At 35.3% G+C, this 24,288-nt stretch overlaps 1 protein-coding gene across 1 annotated transcript in view; it reads left to right on the top strand.

Moving 5' to 3' along the window:
* Nucleotides 1-10,984, top strand: part of LOC150107059 (putative serine incorporator) — a 341,534-nt gene extending 330,550 nt beyond the window's left edge. Inside the window, exon 12 of the mRNA XM_090392928.1 lies at nucleotides 10,776-10,984. Within this exon, the coding sequence (XP_090249054.1) occupies nucleotides 10,776-10,914 (139 nt within the window). The 3' untranslated portion in view covers nucleotides 10,915-10,984. The remainder of the gene's footprint in view (nucleotides 1-10,775) is intronic.
* The last annotated feature ends 13,304 nt before the right edge of the window (nucleotides 10,985-24,288 follow it).

The following is a 24,288-nucleotide window of genomic DNA, read 5'->3' as shown; positions in this document are numbered from 1 at the left end:
AACATATTTCGTAGATATCCCACCACATCAAATTTAATAACTTTCAAATGTGCTCGAGCCAATGCACATTATGTAAGACGTCAGAGTCAAAAACAATCGTGGATCCAATTTACTACATCAATTAATCAAATGACCAGTCCAAAAATTGTATGGGATAAAATCTGGAAAATGAAAGGCAGATATAGTACACATTGTTTGTCCACCTTAGACTATAATGGAGGTGTTCTTGCTGATCCCAAAGCTATTGCAGATACTTTGGGAGAAACTTTTGCTAAAATCTCAGCAACAGCTTCATATTCTCCAGAATTTTTAATACTGAAAGACCAGCAAGAGAAACAAAGGGCTTAATTTTTCTACCAACATTCTTCAGCCATATAATCAGCCATTTGTCAAGGAGGAACTAAAAAGAGCTCTCCTACAATCTCACCCTAGTGCAGTAGGACCTGATGACATCCATTACGAAATGATAAAACATCTACCATTATCTTCTATGGATCTTCTTCTTCTCTTCTTATACAATAGAATACTTGCAGAAGAACAGTTTCCAAATTCTTGGCATAAGTCAATTGTCATTGCTATCCCAAAACCAGGAAAAGATCCATCACAAGCAAATAATTATCCACCCATTGCTGTCTTTGTAAGATACTAGAGAAAATGGTTAATGCCAGACTTCTCTGGTATTTAGAAGGCAATAGTCTTCTCTCCAATACACAATGTTGTTTCCATAGACATCGATCAACTTTAGACCATTTAGTTAGGTTAGAAACTTGTATAAGAGATGCATTTCTGAAGTGAGAACATCTTGTCTCAGTTTTTTTTGACATGGAAGAAGCTTATGACACAGCCTGGTGTAGCCTAGGTCTCAAAGGACACCTCCCTATATTTATTAAAAACTTTCTGTCCACACGAACTTTCCAAGTCAGAGTGGGAAGTACGCTATCTCAACCATATCATCAAGAACAAGGTGTTCCCCAAGGCTCTGTCTTAAGTGTAACCCTTTTTGCTATTAAAATTAACTCAATTATTGAACAGCTTCCTCCCACTGTAGACAATGCTCTATATTTTAATGACTTTACAGTTTACTGTCACTCACGTAACCTGAGGGTAATTGAAAGGCAACTTCAGCAAGCAATTTCTCATGTCTCTCTGTGGGCTCTTAATAATGGATTTAGGTTTTCAACAGAAAAAATGTCTGTGTACACTTCTGTCGAAAACGCACTTATCACCCAGATCCTGAACTAAGAATGGGACATACTGTTATTCCAGTAGCTACAGAAACAAAGTTCTTGGGACTCATCTTTGACAGAAAACTCACATTTCTAGCACACATTTGTCAACTAAGAGAAAAGTGCAAAAGAACTTTGAACCTCCTTCGTACTCTATCCTCTACTGAGTGGGGTGCTGATCGAGCTTCGTTGCTCCATCTTTATCGTTCACTTATATGTTCAAAGCTGGATTATGGGTCCCAAGTCTATGGTTCGGCAAGACAGAGTACCCTACGATGGTTGGATTCCATCATTCATCAGGGTATATGGATAGCTACTGGTGCCTTTTGCATCTCACCCACTCAAAGTCTCTATGTTGAAGCAAATGAACTGGCTCTATCACTTTGACGGAAACAGTTGTCTCTTAATTATGCCCCAAAAATAAAATCTCTCCCAGATCACCCTACATATATCACACATATCAAACTGCTATACATCCTTTTGGTATGCGTATTAAAGAAACTGTGCAAGCTGTTAATATAAATGTTGACAACATTAGCTACACTAAACATAACAGCATTCCTCCATGGCAGGTTTGCACACCATCCTGCAATCTGTCACTTTGTCAGCTACAGAAATCTTATACCCCATCATCCATTTACCTGCAATTGTTTAATGCACACAGAGCAGCACACACCGATTTCTTACCCTCTATACTGATGGTTCAAGAACCAACACCTCTGTTGGCTGTGCTGCTGTGTTTCCTAACATTATTATCTCAAATCAGATCCCACCAGACTGCAGTAATGGCCTGTAACTGCTGTAATTATACAGCAGTTACAGGCCATTCAGCTTGCATTTGTGCATATAAAAGAAAACTGCTACCAAAAGTGTAATTTATACAGACTCATTGAGCTCTTTACAGGCCATCTCCTCTCCTATGTACAATCCACATGCAGAATGAAAATTCTTAATTTCGATGTTCAGTTTTGCTGGATTCCCAGCCACATCGGAATCAAAGGAAATGAGGCTGCAGCTGCTAAATCAGCTCATACCTTCTCCACATACTCATTGACAGTTCCATATACAGACTACAGGCAACTTATAAGATCAAAGCTAATTGCTCAGTGGGAGTTAACATAACAAGAAGCATCAACAAACAAATTATATAACATTAAACCTGAAATTAAACACTGGCATTCTAGTCAATGTACAAAGAGAAGGGAGGAGGTTGTCCTTGCTAGGCTCCGCATAGGTCACAGTCACCTTACGCATTCTCATTTACTGAGAGCTGCTGACCCTCCCATATGTGAAAAATGCAACACACATCTCACTATTCATCATATTCTGGTAGATTGTCAAAAATTTTCACTTATCTAACCAAGCCATATACACTCAGGGAAATGCTAGCAGACTCAGGCAAATTGCATGATGTTTTTAATTTTTTAGAAAGAATTGATTTGTACAAACACATCATCATGCATATCAAGGATTTAGGCCTATCATGGCCTGTTCTTCCGGCCTTAGAAGTCATCGTCGAATCATTTAAGAGGACGTCCTGGTTTTCTTTTTCCTAATGGCTTGTACTTTAAGGCTTGTTTTGGTAATCTTTCTGTTTTCATTCTTTGAATGTGTTCCATCCATTTATGTTTATATTTTTTAATTTTTTCTATTACTGGTTCTTGGTTTGATTCTTTCATAATTTCTTCATTTCTTTTGTGATCAAATAGGGTATACTTTGCAGTTTTTCTCATCAACTTCATTTCTGCTGTTGTTAATCTTTGTTTGTCTTTTTGTTTTATTGTCCAGATTTCGCTTCCATACATTAAGACTGGTAGGGCTAATGTATTGTATACTTTTAGTCTGGTTTGTTTTTGAACTAGGTTTGGTTTAAATATAGAGGTAATTACACCTGTTATTTTTAAATATTTTGCAATTTTTACGTTTATATCTTTTTCATTTTCATATGTGATCAGTCGTTCATCCTAGGTAGTTAAATGAATTCACCTGTTCTAAGAGCTTGTTATTATTATTATTATTATTATTATTATTACGGGCAACTCCAGGGAGTCATTAGACTCATCGAGGGAGGCCCCAAATCATATTCATCACAACTATTCGACATTCATACAGTATCTATCATACCTCGTCTTAAACTCATTCACTGTCACAGCATCCACCACCACAGACTCAGGGAGCGCATTCCACTCATTCACTACTCTAAAAGTAAAGAACCCAGCTCTAACTCCTTTACTAACCACACTTTTGACCAGTTTCCATGGATGTCCCCTAGTCCTCCCACAACCAGCCCTGTTTTCAAAAATATCTTCTGAATTAATTTTATAGAAACCCTTCAGTAATTTGAATGTCTCGATCATATCTCCCCTCCTCTGCCTATCAACCAATTTTTGCAACCCACAAATCCTCAACCTGTTCTCATAAGGTTCATTCCACAGACCTGCTATCATCTTGGTCACTCGCCTCTGGATCCTCTCCACCTCCTCCCGATCAAGAAGAAACCTAGGTGACCAAATCTGAGCACAAAAGTCGAGATGGGTTCTTATCAAGGCTCGATACAGAGGAACAATAACCTGCTTGTCTCTGCTTGTCAACGTATTCTTCAGCAACCAAGTGATTTGATGAGCTGATTTGGCCACTTTTGCAATGTGTCCCCTAAATTTCAATTCCTTATCCACCAACACTCCTAAATCTCGTGCCTCATCAATTTCCTGAAGCACGGTTCCACCAATGCAGTAAACTGCCGCCAATCTTTTCACTGCAAAATGCATAACCTTACATTTTGCCACATTAAATTGACATCCATTCTCCTTAGCCCAGACCTCCAATCTATCCAAATCATCCTGCAAAATTTTGACGTCATCTGCATTCACTATTGCCCTACCCAACTTCGCATCATCCGCAAACAAATGAACTGTTCCTCTCAGATCCTTTCCTATATCATTTATGAACAAATTAAACAGCAGTGGCCCAAGAACAGATCCTTGTGGCACACCACTAGTCACAGGCTGTCTTGTGGACTCTACTCCTGAGTAAACCACTCTCTGATATCTCTCCGTCAACCACCCTCCTATCCATCTCACCAACCCTATGTCCATCCCCATATGCTGCAATTTACTGATTAGAATTCCATGTGGTAAATTATCTATTACTATTTTTGTTCTTGCTAGATCTTGTCCTTTAAAGGCCATAGTTTTTGATTTTTCTGTTGATATTATCATACCATAATCTTTGGATATCTCATTTAGATCTAGAATAGCTTTCTGTAGTTTATCTTCTAAATTTCTAATTATTATTTGGTCATCGGCAAAGAGGAGAGTGTTTAAGTTTACTGTAGGAGAAAGTTTAATTCCTTGATGTACATTTTTATTCCATTTTGTTATTATTTCATCATTATCATTCATCAAATTCCCGTCATGTACCCTCAAGGGGTGTACAGGATATGACAGTACTACATGAAAAAATAACATCATTACTAACTTCCTATCTACAATTTTCCTCCAAATCAGTCTGTTACTTGTCAAGATTCCAACATTATCAGATCTTATATTTCTATCGTCTAAAGCACTTTGTACCGTATCAATCCACCTATATCTTGGTCTTCCTCTGGGTCGTTTTCCTGCCAACCTGGCAGAGAACACTTGTTTTGCTAATCTTTCCTCTCCCATTCTATTTAAGTGACCATACCACCTGAGATTAGCTCTGCTAACGCATTCCTGGATGCTGACAATGTCAAGTTCTTTCCTAATATCCTCATTTTTAATATGCTATTGCCATTGATGCCATCTATTCACGCCTCTAATCTTTCTCAGGACTCTCATATCTGTGGTCTCTAGTCTTTGGTCAAGTGTTTTACTTCTGACCCTTATTATTTCATTTAAGTAGATATTAAAAAGAGTTGCTGAGAGGGGACATCCCTGTCGGACACCTTGGTTTATCTCTCTCATATATGATAGCTCGTGATTTAATCTTATTTGTGTTTGATTATTTTCATATATACTTGTGATAGCTTTTAGGATATTATTTGGTATTTGTCTTTCTTTTAATATGTTAAATAATATGTTTCTTTTAACTTTGTCAAATGCTTTTTCAAAGTCAATAAATGCAACATGTGTTTCTAAATTGTATTCTCTTCTTTTCTCTATTATTAATTTTAGGCAGAAGCCCGGGTCTATACATGATCGTCCTTTTCTAAATCCATTCTGTACTTCTAAAATAAAGTTTTCAGAATATTTCATTAGTTTGCTATTTAAGATTCTGCTATATATTTTGTAACAGGAATTTAGCATACCGATACCTCTATAGTTTTTAGGGTCATCTCTATTACCTTTTTTAAAGATAGGAATCACAATTGCTTTTTTTTTCCATTCAATTGGGGGATACCAGTTGAGTAAATTTTATTTAAAAATAATAAGAATCTTTCTTTGAATCTAGTTCCTGCATATTTATATAGTTCTGAACCTAGTTTATCTTCTCCAGGTGATTTTCCATTTCTTGTTTCTTTCAGACTGATTTCTAATTCTTCTTTAGTTATTTCCTTTTCATTTTCGTTAATTGTTTGCTAGTTGTCTTTTTTAAAATATTTGTCTGACCACAATTCTGTGTAGTTATTTAGAAATTCTTCTAATTTCAATTCAGTGTTTAATTTTATGTTTTCTTTGGTATCTGCATTTAAGTGTTTCAAAATTTTATATACATTTGGTCTTATTTTATATAAATCATGTTCTAAGTTAGAAACAAATTTGTTCCATGATTCTCTGTCTTTTTCTGACTTCTCTTTTAGCTATGGCTCTTATTCTTTTATATTCTATTTCATTTTCTAATCTTTTACTGCTTAACCATTTGTGATAGGCTTCTTTTTTATTATTTCTTTCATTGTATCATACCAGATCTTCAGTTTTTTTCCTTTTATTGAATTTTTTGGTCTTTCCTAAGCTTTCATTTGCTGCTGCATTTAGTATCATTTTTATATTAAGCCATTCTATTTCTTCATTTTGCTTTATTTTATCTAGATATTGGTTAATTCTTTGTTCATATAGCCAATGTACATTTGTGTCATTCAATAGTAGTTTTATAAACAAATGTTTCAATTTTTCTCTCTGTTCTTGTTACTTGTAGCCATTTAGGTGGTAATCTTAATGTTTATTTTAACAAGGAAGTGGTCACTGCTTATTTCATATCCTCTGTGAACTCTAACATCTAGTGAAAATTTTGATGTCTTTTCATTTAATATGAAGTAATCTAATATTGACTTCCATCCTCTTGCTGCCCAAGTATATTTATGTATGTCTTTATGTTTATAGAAGGAATTCATTATTTTTAGGTTATTAAAACTACAAAGTCAATCAATTTTTTACCATTCCTGTTTAGAGTATATTCTCCATGTATTCCTATATTATTATTAATTTTTGTGTTTCCAATTCTTGCATTTATGTCTCATGTTTTGTAGCTGATTATAAAAATCAATATTATCTTGTTCTCTTCCCTATTCTGGGACATATAAACCAATTATTGTTAAATAATCTCTATCTATTTTTATTCTAGCTGCTATTATTCTTTCATTCCATAATTTATAATGTTTTAACTGTTTTGAAAGGGAGTTATGAATCCAAATCATGACTTCTACTTGTGCTCTTTGGTCTCTGTCAACTCCGCTGTATATCACATTAAAATTTTCAGTTCTCATTGTTCCTTTTAATTACTTTTTTGTTTCAGTGATTACTGCTATTTTAAAATTTCTTTCATTTAATAGTTAGTCTAATTCTATTTCTTTATATGCTATTCCTCTTACATTCCAGTTTGCTATGTGTATTATATTTTGTCGTTTCCATTTTTGTTTTACCTTTTCCATTCCAGGGTCATTTTCCATAGACTCAATTCGATTATCTTTTTCTGTCAGCTTACAAGTAGGATTATGTTCTCCATGTCAGGGGACTAGCCTGGTGATGGAATAGTTCAATGGTAGGGCTGCTTCGTTAAGGCTTCTGAACTAGCCTTCTTCCAAATTTAAACCCATAGGAGGAATAGGGTATATCGAAAGGGAAAGAGTAGATTATAGAAGAATTATAGTAAGGTTTATAGAGAGGGCATAGTTGTAAGGCCAGAAATGAAAAGACCCCATGGCCCTCGAGTACTCTAATAGCATAAGGGTCAAAAAATAAGAAGAGTTGGCTGATAAGGCCTTATAAGAAAGATTAAAGTAAGTGGATCCAGCTAGGGGTCCATGGGAGTGCCACTTCCCTTACAATCAAAATGATTGCCCCTTATGGCCCTGTTGGTCCATGAGTCCTTATTCAGTATATTCGGACCATCCCACCATACACACACACACACACACACACACTCTCACGCACAAACACATTTGACCATAAATTTGTTTTTATGTAAAATACTTTTTTTTGCTTAACTTAACTTTTATACATACATATTATTCATTAGGTTAAATCTGACCAATTATGTATTACCACAGGCCTTGATCTTGTATATTTGCATCACCCTGCTGTAATTTTGTTAATATGTAAATACTATAATGCTAAACTTAAATTTTATGCATCAGTGCTGTATAATAATTCCTTTCTGACTCTTTTAAGTATTAGTATAATAATGTTTGTTGTAATCTTACTAGATGTAGACACTGCTTTCCTTGACTTGTTTTGTATATACATGTGTTAACCTATAGTTATCTATTTATGTATTGCTGAAATCTCTGCAGTAATTTTGTTTATATGTAGATACTGCATCACTTAACATACATTTTGTCTATGCATCTTATTTACTACTTTATTTTTCGAATAATCATGTAGTGCTGTAGGATATCTTACCTACTTGTGTACTTTCTAGTAATTCTATTTATATGTATTGCTAAATTCTGTTTATACTGCATTGCTGAATTTAATTTTCAACCATGCATGTTGTATAATAATCCCTTTTTGCCTATTTTTGTACTGCTATAAAGGCATCTGTTATAATTTTACATATATGTAGATACTGCATTCCCTGGCTTAGTGTTTCATATATTATGTATTAACTTATATTGTTAACTATTTTTGCACTACTGCAATAACCTCTGACCTTGTGTGTTGCTGTGCCCTCTGCAGCAGTTTTGTTTGCCTAGAGATACTGCTTTGTGAAACTAGATTCTTGTACAGACATATTGTTTACAATTTTCTGTAAATGCTAATGTTGTAACCTTTAGTATGGCATAGTATGATCTTTGTAGTTTTTGTGCCAAATAAACTATAAACCAAACTAAACCTACCGATGTTTCCCAAACCTCAAGACCTTACATTTTGCTGCATAAAACCGATACCCCCATTCATTTGCCCATCCATCTAGCTTATTCAGATCCTCTTGCAGGGCTACCACATCTGCACTATTACTAATAATCCTTCCCTAGTGGTCACATCTTGATTACTGCTTACAGATCTGGTCACTTGGATTCCGTGGGGATGAAGAAGTGGTGGAGAGGATCCAGAAGCAAGTGACCAAGATAGGAATAAGCAAATAAGAGTGGAGATGATACAAGCATATAAGTTATTAAAGGGGTTTTATAGGATTGACACTGAAGACTTTCAGTAAATGGCAGGGAGGGAGAAAACAAGGAGTGAATCCTTGAAATTATATAAGAGTGTAGTTAGCAAGGGTATTGAGAGTAGATTTTTTTTTTTTTACCAAGAGGGTGGTGAATGGGTTGTCAGAAGTGATTGTGATTCTTCGTCCACTGAGTTTGAGGAAAGGTATGATAGATATTGTATGAACAGTGGTTAGAGTGGGTTTCCGAGAAATAATAATTATGTCTATCTGACAGAAATTGATTAAATCTCATCATTAATTTCTGCAGAAGATAACTCTTACATTAAGTTGCAGTGGCAGCTCGTGGCTTGAAATCCTGGAGGTGCTGCAACTTTCGAATATTGGATAAAATATCAAAATTATGGTAAAAATTAAACATGAAAAAATATTGTTTATTATCGATAAGATTATAACAGTTTGGTATAATTCAAAATTACTTAAAAATAAAATATATTCTTCTTGTTTTGTTTCATGAAAAAAATATTGTTTATTATCAATGAAATTATACAGTTTAGTATAATTCAAAATTACTTAAAAATAAAATCCATTCCTTTAATTACAATTAAAGGAATGGATTTACAGTTTTTGGACATCACAATTAAATCCTTTAATTGTAATGTCCAAATATTTAAACAGACGGAGTAAACACGATAAGCACTACAAATGCACTACTACTGGCTCAAACTGCATATAAACAATAGCAGAACTGTGCGATGGACAGTGCCGCATTATGCTAATAGCTCACGTAATGACGTGCATATGCTTGCATGCGTAGCAATATGACAGTGTGGTGAACACAGTGCTGCTAGCGTCCTTCACCCTCCTAAGTGCTACAAGATGGATTTTTATTATTTTTTATACAAAATAAGAGAATTGTATAGGATTGTTGATGATAAAATTAAATATTACAAGCAAAGATAAATAAATTAATAAATATATTTATATATCAAGAAAAATTGGGGGGTGCTGCAGTTCCGCAGTACCTATGCACGAGCCACCACTGTTAAGTTGTCCATAAGGCCTATTCCCAAAGTATTGTCCTTGGTCGTCTACAAAATTATGCAGCCAATTATAATATATGAAACTATGCAGTTTTTCTTAATTTGGCATGTATGTTTTCTTTCAGCCCTGCCAGAATGAAACCAAGTGTGATCTTATTGATATTCCTTATTTTTCTTCGATAAAAGCAATTTATGTTATTTTGAATGACCTTAATATCCTATATCCTATAATGTGAAAAATAAATGAAACACTATGGTAATGAATGAACAGTTTATACTGAAAATGGAAAATAAAAACAAATTGATAAATAGGAAAAATATATAAAATAACACCTCTAAAAGTATTGTGGAATATAAAATGGTGAAGATCATATGACAGAACCTGTAGTCAAAGTAACCATCAGCCTTCAATCTTTCCTCATAGGGAGCACTCCACAGACCACCCTCCATTTTGGTCAGTCTCTTCAGTAACTTCTCTAGAACATCCGTGTTCATAAGAAACTCAGACAACCAAATTACTATGTAGCAGTCAAGATTATGGTCATTTAAAAGCCTTATAAAGAGGAATAAGAACTTCCTTATCTCTGTTAGTCAATGTACTTCCTAACATCTAAATGATTGTTTGAGATATTTTGCTCACTTTTGCAGTATGTTTTTTGAATTTTAACACTATACACCATCACCTCCCAAGTCCCTAGTTGAATGTATCAGATTCGAGCATCACTTGACTCTGATACATTGAACTGACAGCTATTATCCTTTGTTTAATTATCCAGTCTATCAGATCATGCAGTAGCATCTCATCATTATCATCTTTATTAACTTTTACTATCGTTAGTTTTTAAAAAAATGCAAAACATTCAGCTATTTAGGTATACTTTTTAGTGACCACCCATTATCAGTTATCAGATAATATTCTGTTTCGAGCATTGAAATTTTTTAATTTTAATTTTATTTATTTATTTTCCATCTTCTACAGGCCAGACACTTCTACTGGGAATCTGAGTGCTAGTAATGCAGCCATGTGGGTGAAAATCATCTCAAGTTGGATCTGTGTTTTGCTGTATATTTGGACATTAATTGCTCCTCTGGTTCTGAAAAACAGAGAATTCAACTAATAGAAAATCTCATATTAAACAAATTGTAATATATATTTGAATGTTATTTAATATAAAATACTAATAATTTTGCATTTAAAATTTTAGTTCATTTTCTTAATGAATTCAAACATATTGTTATGTTTCACAAAATTAGTATGAGTAGTATGTTTTAAAGCATAACTAATTTTAGCAAGCCATTAAAACTCACTGAACCAAATTCTACTTCTGCCCTTTTGAACAGTTCCCCCCACTCTGCCCTCCCCCCCAAAGATTACAACTGTCAGCTGTTCAAGCAAAATGTGAAAGATTCCTCCTTTCTTCTATTCCTCTTGCCCACACATGGCACTAATATGCTATAGATCATGTCCATTCGTGTGTTGATCAGATATATGAAAAAAGGGCTAATGATCAGATGACACTCGTAATAATGCCTGCATTATAATGAAAAAACTGTCTAAAAGGTTAGCTGAACTACACAGTATTTAATAGCATACCTCCTTAAATAAGATACTTCTATAGTTACAAAGGATTAAACAAAAAAAAAAAAGGAATGGACTTAATTTTTAGAATGTATACAGTATATTTTATATTATTTACATATTTACTTTAAGCTGTTTTGAAAATACTGATATTTTCTTCTACTGACTGCAGATGGTCTTCCTTTAACACCTTGATCCTTGTATTATTGTATTAATTTTTAATTTTTTTTCCCCTTTTGGTGTACCTTGTATCCTACTCTTCCACTTTTGGAATAGCTAGAATGAAGAAACTCATATTTCACAGTATTTGTATTCAAAAATCTATTATTATTATTAGTGCACCACACCTCCAGGGAGTCCAAAGACTCATCGAGGGAGGGCATCTATTCTACAACTCCTTGTCTCACTACTCCACCAACCTTCATCATCTAACACCAATGCCATCTGTGGCTGACTACCACCACTAGTACTTTCACAAACAATCACAAACATCCATGCCCACGGCAGGATTCGAACCCACAGCCTTTTGGGTGGAGAGCGGATACGTTAACCACTCAGCCAACCAGGCTGGCAATCTAGCCTTACTATTGCTAAGTCTTGTATAGTGAAACTAGGTTCCCTGGATTTTAGTGTACTCTGACTGCAACATGGTTTTCATATGATCTTTGGACAAAAAGATATAGTTATTAAAGAAGTTGTTATTAACTGACAACAAAAGAATAAAAAGAAACAATGAATCATAAAATATTAATAGAGCAAAGATCAAACAATTCAGCTTACATCTCACAAACAATTAAGCTTACATAGCCGGCCTGGTTGGCTGAATGGTTAGCATATCTGCTCTCCAGCCAATAGGCTGCGGGTTCGAATCCTGCCGTGGGCATGGATGTTTGTGATTGTCTGTGAAAATACTAGTAGTGGTAATGGTTGGCAATAGATGGCATTGGTGTAGATGCTTTTTGTTGTAGTTGGTGGATGGAGTTGGAGCTGGTGGTGAAAGACAGAGAGCCATAGAACAAGTGAGCCATAAATACCTCCAGGGACTCCCTTGATGAGTCCCTGGAGGTATCATGTAATAATAATAATAATCTATACAGTACTCTGAAGCAACCAACTTTGGTTGATAGATGGAAGTGCTTTTGAAGTTTTGACTTTTGGAAATATTGTGAAATAGGTTCTTCCTCTCTCTCTCTCTCTTTTTAGTAGTCATGATTTTATATTGTTAAATTCCATTATATTGTCCATGTAATTTTTTTTTGTTGTCTTTGTCTCTCACTACCCCCTGTGCAATACTGTCAACATCCCGTAACATACTTGTCCTTTCAAATGTCCACTTACATAATATGTCCAAAGTATATAAACTTCTGTTTGGCAGTCAGTAACTCCAAAGAGAATTTCATCTTTATGTTCTTGAAAACTTTGTTAGTCATTTTCCCTCTCCGTTTGTGATTCTTAATAGTTTCCTTCACCTCCATAATTTAAACAAATCATATTTTTTATCAGTGGCAATATATCAATATGAAAGCTGGACCAGATTATTTAACTATTACTTTAACAATTCTGACTTTTCCTTTTGTCAAATTTAACATAGTTTGTTTATACTGTATCATCGTACAGTATAAACAAACAAATACAGTATAAACAGTATCTTCACGTTGTTCCTCATTGCTTCCTTTCTGAGCAATAAATACAAAATGTTACAAAATTCCTTGAATGCAATAACAATCAAGGAAAAGAAGGAGTAGCAATAGTATTCAACAATAAATATGAGGCTAATCTTCTTGAATGGCAGACAGTCTCAAGTAGAGTGATGTGGGCAGATATGACAATGGAGAACAGGACAATGATGAGACTTATTTGTGCCTATGGTCCCACAGAAAGTTCTACTAAGGTAGAAATGGAGGAATTTTTTGAGGCTTTAAAGAAAGCAACTGATACAATGAAAAAGGGAAAGTTGTCTTTGTTGGGGATCTAAATAGCAGGGTATGAAATGATTATCAGACATACAAACATATTTTGGGAAAATATGGAGAAAAGAGCAAAACTAATAATGACAAATACCTTGTTGGATTTCTGCTCAGGACATGGACTGGTTATTACTAACACAATGTTCCAACATAAAAATGTCCACAAATTCACATGGAGAGAGATGCAAGAAATAATAAAAGTCTCATTGACTATATTGTTGTTGATAGTGATGTTTTCTCAATGGTGCAGGACACCAGAGTGTACAGAGGATTTGAAATTAGAAGTGATCGCCATTTAGTCTTGAGCAGGATAAAATTGAATTTCATATTGAAAAGAAGAACATGTAAGAAAGTTTTAAAGCAAATAAAAGTTGAGCAGCTCTCAGATGTGAACTGTAGACTAAAATACACAAGCATGATTGAAGAAAAAATGAAAGAGGTTGAGAACAGGAACCAAACCTTGGAGATTCAGTGGCAAGCCCTGAAGAAAACACTGATTGATTCAGCCAGAGAGGCATGTGGTGAGGTTGTCTGTATGGATAGAAAAATCAGAACTCCATGGTGGATACAGGAAGTTAAAGAGGCAGTGAAAGAAAAGAAGAAAGCATGTCAAAAGTTCCTGGCAAATAAGTCAGTTTGTGCTTCTAGTGAATAAAGAGACCAATGTAAAAAGCTAAACACTGTGTAAAACTAGCTAAACAGAAGTCATGGGAGGACTTTGGTAAGAACATAGAAAATAAATACCAAGAAGGTGGCAAGATATTCTGGAGGTTGTTGATGAAGCTCAGAAATGGAGGAAAGAGTGCTGTAAAAGGAATTAGATATGAGAAAGGTGACATGAAAACAGGAGAAAAAGGTATCCTTGAAGTATGGAGTAATTACTTTGAAAAACTACTAAATGAAACAAGCACTGATGACAGCAGCACAGTGGTAAAAAACACTGACCAGGCATGCACTCAGGAATACAAATCCATACTTGAAGTAGAAAAAGCCGGCAGTGTTAAAAGGCAGCAGGAGTAGATGATATTTGATGAGAAATGCTCAAGTGTGGAGGTATAAAAGTCTTACAGTGGCTGCACTGCATAGTCAGAAGGCCTGGACAGAGGGACGAATTCCAGATGATTGGAGTAGAGCTCTCATAGTACCCATATATAAAAAGGGAAATAAAATTGAATGTGAGAATTACAGAGGTATTTCTCTACCGAGTGTTCCTGATAAGATATATGCAAGTTACTTGAGTAATGGTTGAGAAGAATTGTGGAAGAGAAACTTGGTGAGGAACAAGCTGCACTTGTTCTTCACCAAGATTTTCACTTTACGACAAATAGTTGAGAATATTTTCGCAAACTAGATTTTCACTTTACGACAGATAGTTGAGAAATCATGGGTATATAACAAACATCTGTATTTAAGGTATTATTTCTGGGAAAACTCCCTTGTTACTCCTCTTAAAAACTATTATTTTTATCGCTATTTTGCCTGCTTTCATGTAGGATTGCCCTTTTTTTAATGTAATTGGCTTTTTACTCAAGAATTCTTAGGGCATTGGAGATGTATTTCAAAGACAAATATATGTAGCATAATAGAAGAAAATTTGCACATACCTTTTCTTGGATGTTGTTGCCTGTGTTCTTTCTGCAATGTGCATACTTTTGCTGTTATGGTATTAAAAGGGAGGGAGGTGTAGGCAATGTTGGAAAATTAATTTGAAAAAACCTGGGACTTTTCTGTGGTACTCATTATTTCCTGAGCTAAGACTCAGATTATACAAACACGTCAAGGACCTAGCCACTTCATCTGAACATTCCTTTAGCATACCTGGTTGGCCGAGTGGTTAGCCTATCTACTCTCCAGCCAAAAGGGTGCGGGTTCGAATCCTGCCATGGGAATGGATGTTTGCGATTGTCTGTGAAATACTAGTGGTGGTGGTTGGCAGTAGATGGCATTGGTGTAGGTGATGAAGGTAGTTGCGGTTCGTTGTTGTTGGTGGATTTGAGTTGTAGAGACGGTAAGGTGTAAAGTAGGTGCCCCTCCTCGCTGAGTCTGGCTCCCTGGAGGTGTCACATAATAATAATACTCTGCTTCAGACGCAAGGGTACATTGTGTTCAGTAAAGTTATTCTTCTGTGTTCATTCTTTCTTATATTTGCAGCATAACAATAAATTCGTTGGAGTTGCCTTGAGCCTGCACTGCCAATTTCTTTTCTTATTTCACTTTAGATTTCCCTACAATACCTATAACTTTTCTGGTCTGTTAACTTCTCTCACTCTGATTCTTATGATATTTCTTCGATATCATCTTTTTCTTATGGGTCTTTCGCTTGATAAGGTGGTACATCCATTTCACTTCCATCCTATTTGTTCCATTGCAATGCTGATATCCTTCCCATCCAGCAACTGTACCATAGGACCAAAGATAATATTCTCCTGAGTTTTTCATAATTTCCAGCTTTGTAGTTCAGCATGTAACTATTCTGACTGGAACATCAGTATGATTGGCTACTTCCCAGGTATGCACATTATGATCACTGTCACCAGTTGGTGGCGAAACAGTCACATCCTTAACTGAGTGTATGACAGTGCTATAATCAAATCTAATATTAATTAAGGGAATACAAATCCCTTGTTGTTCAACTGCCAGTACTCTAAGTACTCTTAGAGTTTTGCTTACTGGCAGTTGAACAACAAATCTAATATTCTTTGTCTTTGAGTTGCTTCTTTTACATGCTGCTTGAAAAAGAGAGTTGTGTCATAACAGCTCAGTAAATTCTCCTTCATTATTTCATCTCCAGCAACTGAACTGCCAGGTCTGTAGCAAAACCTCCATATATTTCATCTTATTAGCCTCCAATTTGCACCAGATAGCCTCAAACTCACTGCTGCATGAGTTACACGAGTTACTATCCTAACTGGAAGCAAGTTATCTGATATCATTAATAGTACTCCCTCCCCTTCCTTTGCTATCTCTTCTGTCATTCCTAAAAATAATATATGTTTATACTAAATTCCAGTTACTACATCCAGTTCTGAGAGCCAGGTTTCACTAATACCAATAATTTTAGACTTCAGTGTATTCACCAAAGCAACAAAGTGACCACTTTGTTTCTAATGAGTATGTCTGCTAGTGAGCCACTGCCTACTTTCATTGCTAAAGAGCTCTGGAAAAGATCAGAGTGCTGTTTTGTGTAATAATTGGTAATATTGCTTGCATTTTAATATAATATTGTTTATTTTTGATAGCTAAGTGTATCTTCAAGTTTGTTGGCTTTGTGGATTTGTTACTGACTTTTTTTTAATTGAATTTTGAACCTTGCCTTGAACAGGACACAACAGCAGTATGCATGAGGTCTACATGCTATGTAGTTTGAAAATCAAATGCTTTTAACAACATAGACTTTTCAAAAATGGTTTGATGTCATGAGTGCAACTATGCATGCTGAAATTTGATAGATGTGCTTGTGGAGAGACTGAATAGGAGATGAGAGAATATATGGATTAGTAGAAAGTGCAATATTTTGTTAGACTATGAGTTATCAGCAAATGCAAAATAAGCTGAAGGAATGAAAGAAACATAAATGGAACAGAAGCTAGTGAGACTAAGGAAGTGATATGAAGCGAAAGAAAGTAGGAATTGGGAAATTATAGAAAGGCGTGACAGAGAGTGAAATTGCAGAAATACAAGATTAGAAGAAAGAGTTGTTCACGTGAAATGAGAAATATTATTATTTTGTGACACCTCCAAGGATTCCAAAGACTCATTGAAGGAAGGGCACCTACTCTACAACTCTCTATCATCTGCACCAACGCCATCTACCTCTCTCCACCACTAATATTTTTTGTCTGTAAATTGGGTGTGTCCTAAAGGCCGATTTGTCCGTATGCGGGATGAAAAACTTGAGTTTCCAGGAGAAAAATCCTGCTAACTCCTTATGAGATCGGCTAACTCACCTCAATTGAAAACTTCCATATGAAAATTTCTCCCATCACGACGAGGATCTAACTTAAGCCTTTTCCAATCGAAGGGTGCAATGTACCATCATTCTTCTAATTGCACTACAAAGGTACTTAATATGTAGAGTAATATTAGTTGTTTAATAGAAACAAATGAAAGAGTGCAAAATAATAGAACAAAAGAAAGAAAGAGGTGGTGAATGACTCGAGGATAGCAATGTATATAGATTCCATTGTTAGAGGAGAGAGTCCATAAGGTCTGCTATCCAGGAGGGTGGATGAGCAAGATAATTCATACTTTCTTGGATATGAGGAGGAAACAAGCAAGAGAGTTAGTGGTGATTGTGGTAACAAATTATTTAGTTGTGCATAAGGAGAATGTAAGGATGGATATCAGGAGGTTATTGAGGAGAGTGAAAGAGATCATAGTATAATGGCAAAAGTTGTCAGTGTGTTGCTGAAGTATGACAATGATGAGTTGAGAGAGAGAGAGCCAGAATCCTGAATGGCATGTTGACAGAACTGTGTGAAGAGAAGAAGGGAGTGCATTTTATGGATGTATGGCATGTATTTGAAAGAAGAATGGAATTATATAGAAGTGATAGATTGCATTTGATGTGAATGACTTTGGAACTGCAGAAACCATTGCTGCATGGGAGTGCAGTGTGCGATGTTAGTAAGAGATCATAAGAGGTGAAGTGAAAGTTCAGGAGAGTGGAACAGAAGAGATGCTTAGCAACAGAAATAGTAGTAGTGTAAGAATAGGAATGCAAGTAGTGAGGTGGAAGTTGACAGGAAGAGATATTTAGTTGGATGTTGCTATAGGCAAAGGAATATGGAGGGAGGTGATGAAGAAATGTATAAGCAACTTGAGTTAGTGAACAAGGGAAGGATGATTTTAATTTGGCAGCATAGATTGGAATGAAAAGATAGCCTTTGAGAATAAGGAAAATGAATTTCTTGAGTTCTTGAAAGACAACTGTCTTAGGCAGTGTGTAAAGGATCTAGAGTTGTAAATCTGATCATTTCATCAGAAGATGTAATTGTAAGTGGAATTTCACACTTCCCTCCAGTTGGTGAGTGTGATCACCTGGGTTGTAGCTAGCCATGTGAAGAAAGGGTATATGTGGAAATATACAAAGCTGGTGATTTTAGCAAGCTTAGGAGACAGCTTGGAGCTATAGCATGAAATCAGGAGCTGAGCAGAAAGGAGATAAATGCTGCTTGGGAACTGGCAGAAATACATAATAGTATCAATGTGTGAATGTATTCTGAAGGTCAGAATGCTGAATAAGATAGATGTAAAATTGATGAATGAGGGGATTAAGCATGAAATCTGGTAGAAGAAGAGACACTTTGGAAGCAGCAGAAATCAAAAATTACCAGTAAGATGAATAATGGTAATAATCAGTTGTACAAAGAGTATAAAGAGCAGGAAGAGTGACTCAGTTGGTATGGACAAAAGTGCAGTATGAGCAGAAATTAGCAAATCGGGGCAAGAAACACCCTTGGTAGTTTTTTCAGTATTGTATTTTCTTGAATATAACTCGCACTTTTTCTCACAAAATTAAAGTGAAAAAATTGTGCGATGTTTTTCAGGAAAAAAAACTAAACTGATGTTTATAATTAAATCCTCAGTATTTGTTATAATTTATAATTGCTCACGTTATAAAATGAATGCATTTGAATTTTAATTACCAATGTTATTGATTGGCTATTGTGACAACATATGCCGGCCTGGTTGGCCGAGTGGTAGTGTATCCACTTTCCACCCCAAACGCTGCAGGTTGGAATCCTGCCATGGGCATTGATGTTTGTGATGGTCTGTGTAAATACTAGGAGGTGGTGGGTGGTAGATGTCATTGGTGTAGTTGTAGTTCATTGTAGTTGGTGGATTGAGTGGTGTAGACAGAGAGTTGTAGAGTAGGCCCTCCCTCGATGAGTCTTTGGACTCACTGGAGGTGTCACATAATAATAATATAGTTATTGCTCTTCCTATGTTGAATCACATAGCGATAAAAATCTATCACTTTATCCTCAAAATATTTCAGCATTCTTTGGCAAAGGAATATCGTTCGACGAAGGAAAAGACTTTTCCTCTTTACGAATCTAGTGATCTAACCTTGGCTTACTTTCAGATCTGTATGACTGATGCCTTCTCTTTTTTTTTAGCTAACTCACACACTTTGAAATGTAGCATTTTGTGCAAAACACAGCAGCCATCTTTATGCAAACCTATAACACATATTCAAATAATTCATCCTCCAAAGCAGGAAACTTCCCACTTTTAGGTCCTTGGAATGCTTTTCTTAGCTTATTGGCTTATTAAACCCATACTCTGCTGCTCAAATGCCTTGTTTTTCTGCTAAATCAATTACATGGAGTTTAAAACCAGCACTGTAACTTGAATGTTTCTCCATATTTCAAGCAAAAATTACCAGTAATTTTATAAGTAGTTATTCCTTCTTTAGTTATTCCTTAGTTTTCGTTAGTTATTCCTTCTTGAATAACTAATGAAAATTGAAAGCAGAGCATGAAATGGACAGCAATGATAAGCTAGTGGAGATAGTACAACTATGAAGATGTGCATATGAGATCACACAACTCAACGATGAAGGCAAGCTGGCGATTGTTGAGTTGAATTGCTGATTCTCTTCTACCAAATTCCAAAATATCTGAAACAGCTTAGTCCACCTTTGCTACGAGTTGCCTGGTGTTGTACTACCTTACCCCAGTAAGGTAGTACAACACCATATTCAGTCCTGAAGATATTTTCAGGCACAATCTTTGTTTGCTCACACTTGGATAAAGGATTAAACTAAATTTATTATATTCCATAACAACATTCACTATCTATTGCTTAAAGTTTTAACCTTTTCTTGTGTGCGAGGTAGATACAAACTTTTTGATTTATTTTTTCGTAAAGTAAAATCAGGAGTGCGAGATATACTGAAGGGTGAGTTATATTTGAATACATACAGTATGTTGTAAGTAAAAAGAAAAATGATTATGGTATGATGATGTTAATGAATGCAAGTGGGAGATTGGCAAGTACTGTAAAGGACATAGTCAAGGTATTTAATGAGAAGTTCATCAGGGTGTTTCATCCTCCAGGTGAAATCAGAAGTTCAAGTGCAGGGAATGTAATGAGAAAACACCTCATGATGAGCAAGCAAGAGGTATATAAGGAGTTAAATATGCTGGATGTCAATAAGGCGATAGGACTTGGGGACATATGACCACATGTCTTAAGGGAATGTTCTAAGGAGTTAGCATCAGCCTTTTCCTAACTGTTTAACAAGAGTCTTGCAACAGCACAAGTCCCAAAGGAGTTGAAGGAAGGCAAAATTGTTCCATTTCACAACAGTGGTGATAAGGCTAAGGCAACAAGTTATAGCCCAATCTGTATATCTGGAGTTGTAATTAAGGTATTGCAAAAGGTTGGTGAGAGATAGTATACAAATGTGGATTGATAACAGTGTTATTCTTTGTGCTTGTCAACGTGAGTTTGTTAAAGGGAAGTTTTGCGTTTTGCCAACTAACTTGTATACTATAATGAGGTGGCAAATGTATTGGACAAGGGAGATGTATATACAGTGATATACTTAATGTTGCAAATTCTTTTGATAGATTGCCACACCGCAAGTTGGTCACTAAACTGAAACAGATAGGATTGAATGATAGACTAATGAGTTGGATAGTCAACTGGCTCTCAGATAGGTATCAGCAAGTTGTGTATGGGGGAATGCAGTATCTCGGAAGAAGAATGTCAGTAGTGGTGTGTCAGAGGGATCTGTTATGGTACCACTGTCATTTAATTTATATATTAATGATATTGGGATGGGTTTAACTGGCGATATACAACTATATGCAGATGAAGCAAAACTGGTATGGTGAGGATCTAAAGTCACACTGCACAAGTGTGACTTGTGCAATGTGCAAACCATCTGAGATTAGTTCTGTTAACGTATTCGTGAATGCTAACAGTTTCAACTTCTTTCCTAATATTCTCATTTTTAATGTGATCCTGCCATTGATGCCATTTGTTCACTGCACTAATCTTTCTCAGAACTCACATATATTAGAGGTCAAAAGTCTATCAAAACATCTGTAAAACACATGAAGTGTTTTATTTCTAACCCAGCTCTCTGATCCATAAGTTAAAATTGATTTGAATTGGTATACAACAAATTTAGTGTTTTGACTAATTTCTTTCTTATTCCATATAAATTTATTGAGCTGACCTTCTACCATACCAGCTTTAGTAATTGTGTTGTCTGTCTCCATATTTAATTTGCCATCTTCACTAAAAATTATGCCTAAATTGCTGAAATGTTTTACTTATTCTATAGGTTCACCATTCAGGATGCAGTGGATGTTTTCTACCTATTTTCATTGTCTTTGTCTTTTTATTGCTGATTTTCATACCAAATTTATTACAACAGTTATTCAATTTAGCCAGGGAATCTTGCAAGCTTGTGCTGGATTCATTCAGAAGTATAACATTATCTGCATAAAGCAAAGAGCTAAGATTAACATCGCCAATTTTGATATTAGGTTTAATACCACTTTCCTTCATAATGTGATCCATATAGATAATGAATAACAGTGGAGATAATGTGCACCCCTGTTACACACATCATTTAACATAAAACCATCTTCCTCTATCTTCTTCATTTTTAACTGCTGATTTACAGCTTAAATAGAGACTATATATTGCTTGATATAATGTCCCATTTATACTATATAACTGTAGCATTTTGAAGAGATTTCCTCTTGGAAATCACCTTGTCATATACATTTTCCAAACCTCCGAAACTTAAATACAAATCCTAGTTATATTCCCAAGATTTCTTGACTATTTATCTTAAAGTGAAAATCTGATCCTGAAAGTCTCTATTTCATCTGAATCCGGTTTCTTCTCCAAGCTTCCCTTTCAGAATTTTTCTTAGTCGTTTCTCAAGTATACTTGCATATATCTTACTAGGAACACTGAGTAGTTAAACACATCTGTAATTCTCATATTCAGTTTTATTTCCCTTTTTATGGATGGGGTACAATGAAAGCCCAACTTCAATCATCCGGAATTAAACCCTCTGACCAGGTTTTCTGAATTATGCAATGCAGCCTCTGTATTTTTCTCTTAAATTTTTACCTCTATATTTGTGCATTTCTTGTTGAATTTAATCTATTCCAGCTGCTTTCTGCATTTCAGATTTTTAATGAATTTTTCTACTTCAGGTATGGATGTATATTTCTGACTGCATTCCTGTTGGGAGTTCTACTCGTGCTGACACTTTTGTTTCATTTAGCAGTCTTTCAAAGTAATTACTCCAGACATCTTGTATATCTTTGTCTTCAGTTTTCGTGTCACCTTTATCATCTCTAATTCCTTTTATAGTACTCTTTCTTTCATTTCTAAGATTTTTCAATAGCCTCCAGAATATTTTGCCACCTTCCTGATATTTATTGCTGGCCAAGTGGTTAGCATATCTGCTCTCCAGCCAAAAGGCTGCGGGTTCGAATCCCACTGTGGGCATGGATGTTTGTGAGTGTCTGTGGAAATACTAGTGGTGGTGGTCGGCAGTAGATGGCCTTGGTGTAGTTGCGGTCAGTTGGTGGATTGAGTAGTGGAGACAGAGTTGTAGAGCAGGTGCCCTCCCTCCCTCCCTCGATGAGTCCTTGGACTTCCTGGAGGTGTCAAATAATAATAATAATATTTTCTTTGTTCTGCCAAAGTCTTCCCGTGACTTTTGTTTAGCTAGCTTTATGCAGTGCTTTGTTTTCTTACATTTTTCTCTGTATTCTCTAAGAGCACAAGGTGACTTACTTGCCAGGAACTTTCGATTTGCTTTCTTCTTTTCCTTGAGTGCCTCTTGAATTTCCTGAATCCACCATAGTATTCTGATTTTTCTATCCTTACAGGCATTCTCAAACATGCTTCTCTGGCTGAATCAATCAGTGTCTTCTTCAGGGTTTGCCACTAATCTCCAAGGTTTGTTCTTGTTTTCAAACTCTCGTTTTTTCTAATGATGTTTGTGTATTTGAGTATACAGTTCACCTCTGAAAGCTGCTCAACTTTGATTTGTTTTAAAACTTTGTTTTTTCTCTATATTCCTTAAAAGAGTACATACAGGTCTCCTCTCAGTTATACAGCTTTGACTCTTAAGTGCTCCCTTACGAATTTTCATGCTTTGCTTTTGCTTACTCCCAGGTAGATTTTTAAATAATTCCTTTTAATCTTGAAATTTCATATGTTCATTTTCTTCATCTATGTCATCAATATAAAGAGATTCTTGTTTCTGAATTCTGCATTATTGTTATCCTTAGCTTTCAATGCTGCTCTGTTGTTCTGCTGTGTTTTGGTGCCATTTTCAAAAAACTATTTTAATTTAACACTATGTCTTAAAATATATTAGCAAATGTATTACATGCAAAATCAGTAAATACCATAGTGATATAGTAAAATACATTAATGTAAAAAAGAACAACCAATAAATAAAAAAAATCGCCTATCTTACAGAAGCTTGATATTGGCAATAAGTATTTTAAAAAAAAAAAAAAAAGTTTAGTCTCTTTCAAGTGAAGGTGAGTTAACATCTTATAAAAAGGTGGCGTGTGAGGGGGGGGGGGTTCTCTCCCCAGAAACTCTGTTTCATCTGAAAGGATAGTCATATATACTGTGCAGATAGGATTAACTACCTAGCTTAGTTAATTTGGTTTCTATAATGTTAAATTATTTGGCATTATAGATACCAGGGAAAGTGAGATATAAGAAATCTGAATGTTTTTTCCTCTACAACTCATGCACATTTTCTCATAATCATGAATAAATACCAGTTTGGGGCAGGACACACACAGGGTTTTCTGTATCCTCAATTTTTAAGAACAAAAAATACCATTAAAAAACCAACAATCTATTGTTTGATCATTATCATCATCGTTTCCTAACATATATCCTTAACAGAATGTTCAGAATACTGTTATAGTACTACA

The sequence above is a fragment of the Typopeltis vanoorti genome, chromosome 5 (assembly GCF_054136105.1).
Source record: "Typopeltis vanoorti isolate ZY-2024b chromosome 5, IOZ_Tvanoo_1.0, whole genome shotgun sequence".
NCBI lineage: Eukaryota > Metazoa > Arthropoda > Arachnida > Uropygi > Thelyphonidae > Typopeltis > Typopeltis vanoorti.
Note: the sequence above shows the minus strand (reverse complement) of the source record. Positions and strands in the feature narration are given on the sequence as shown.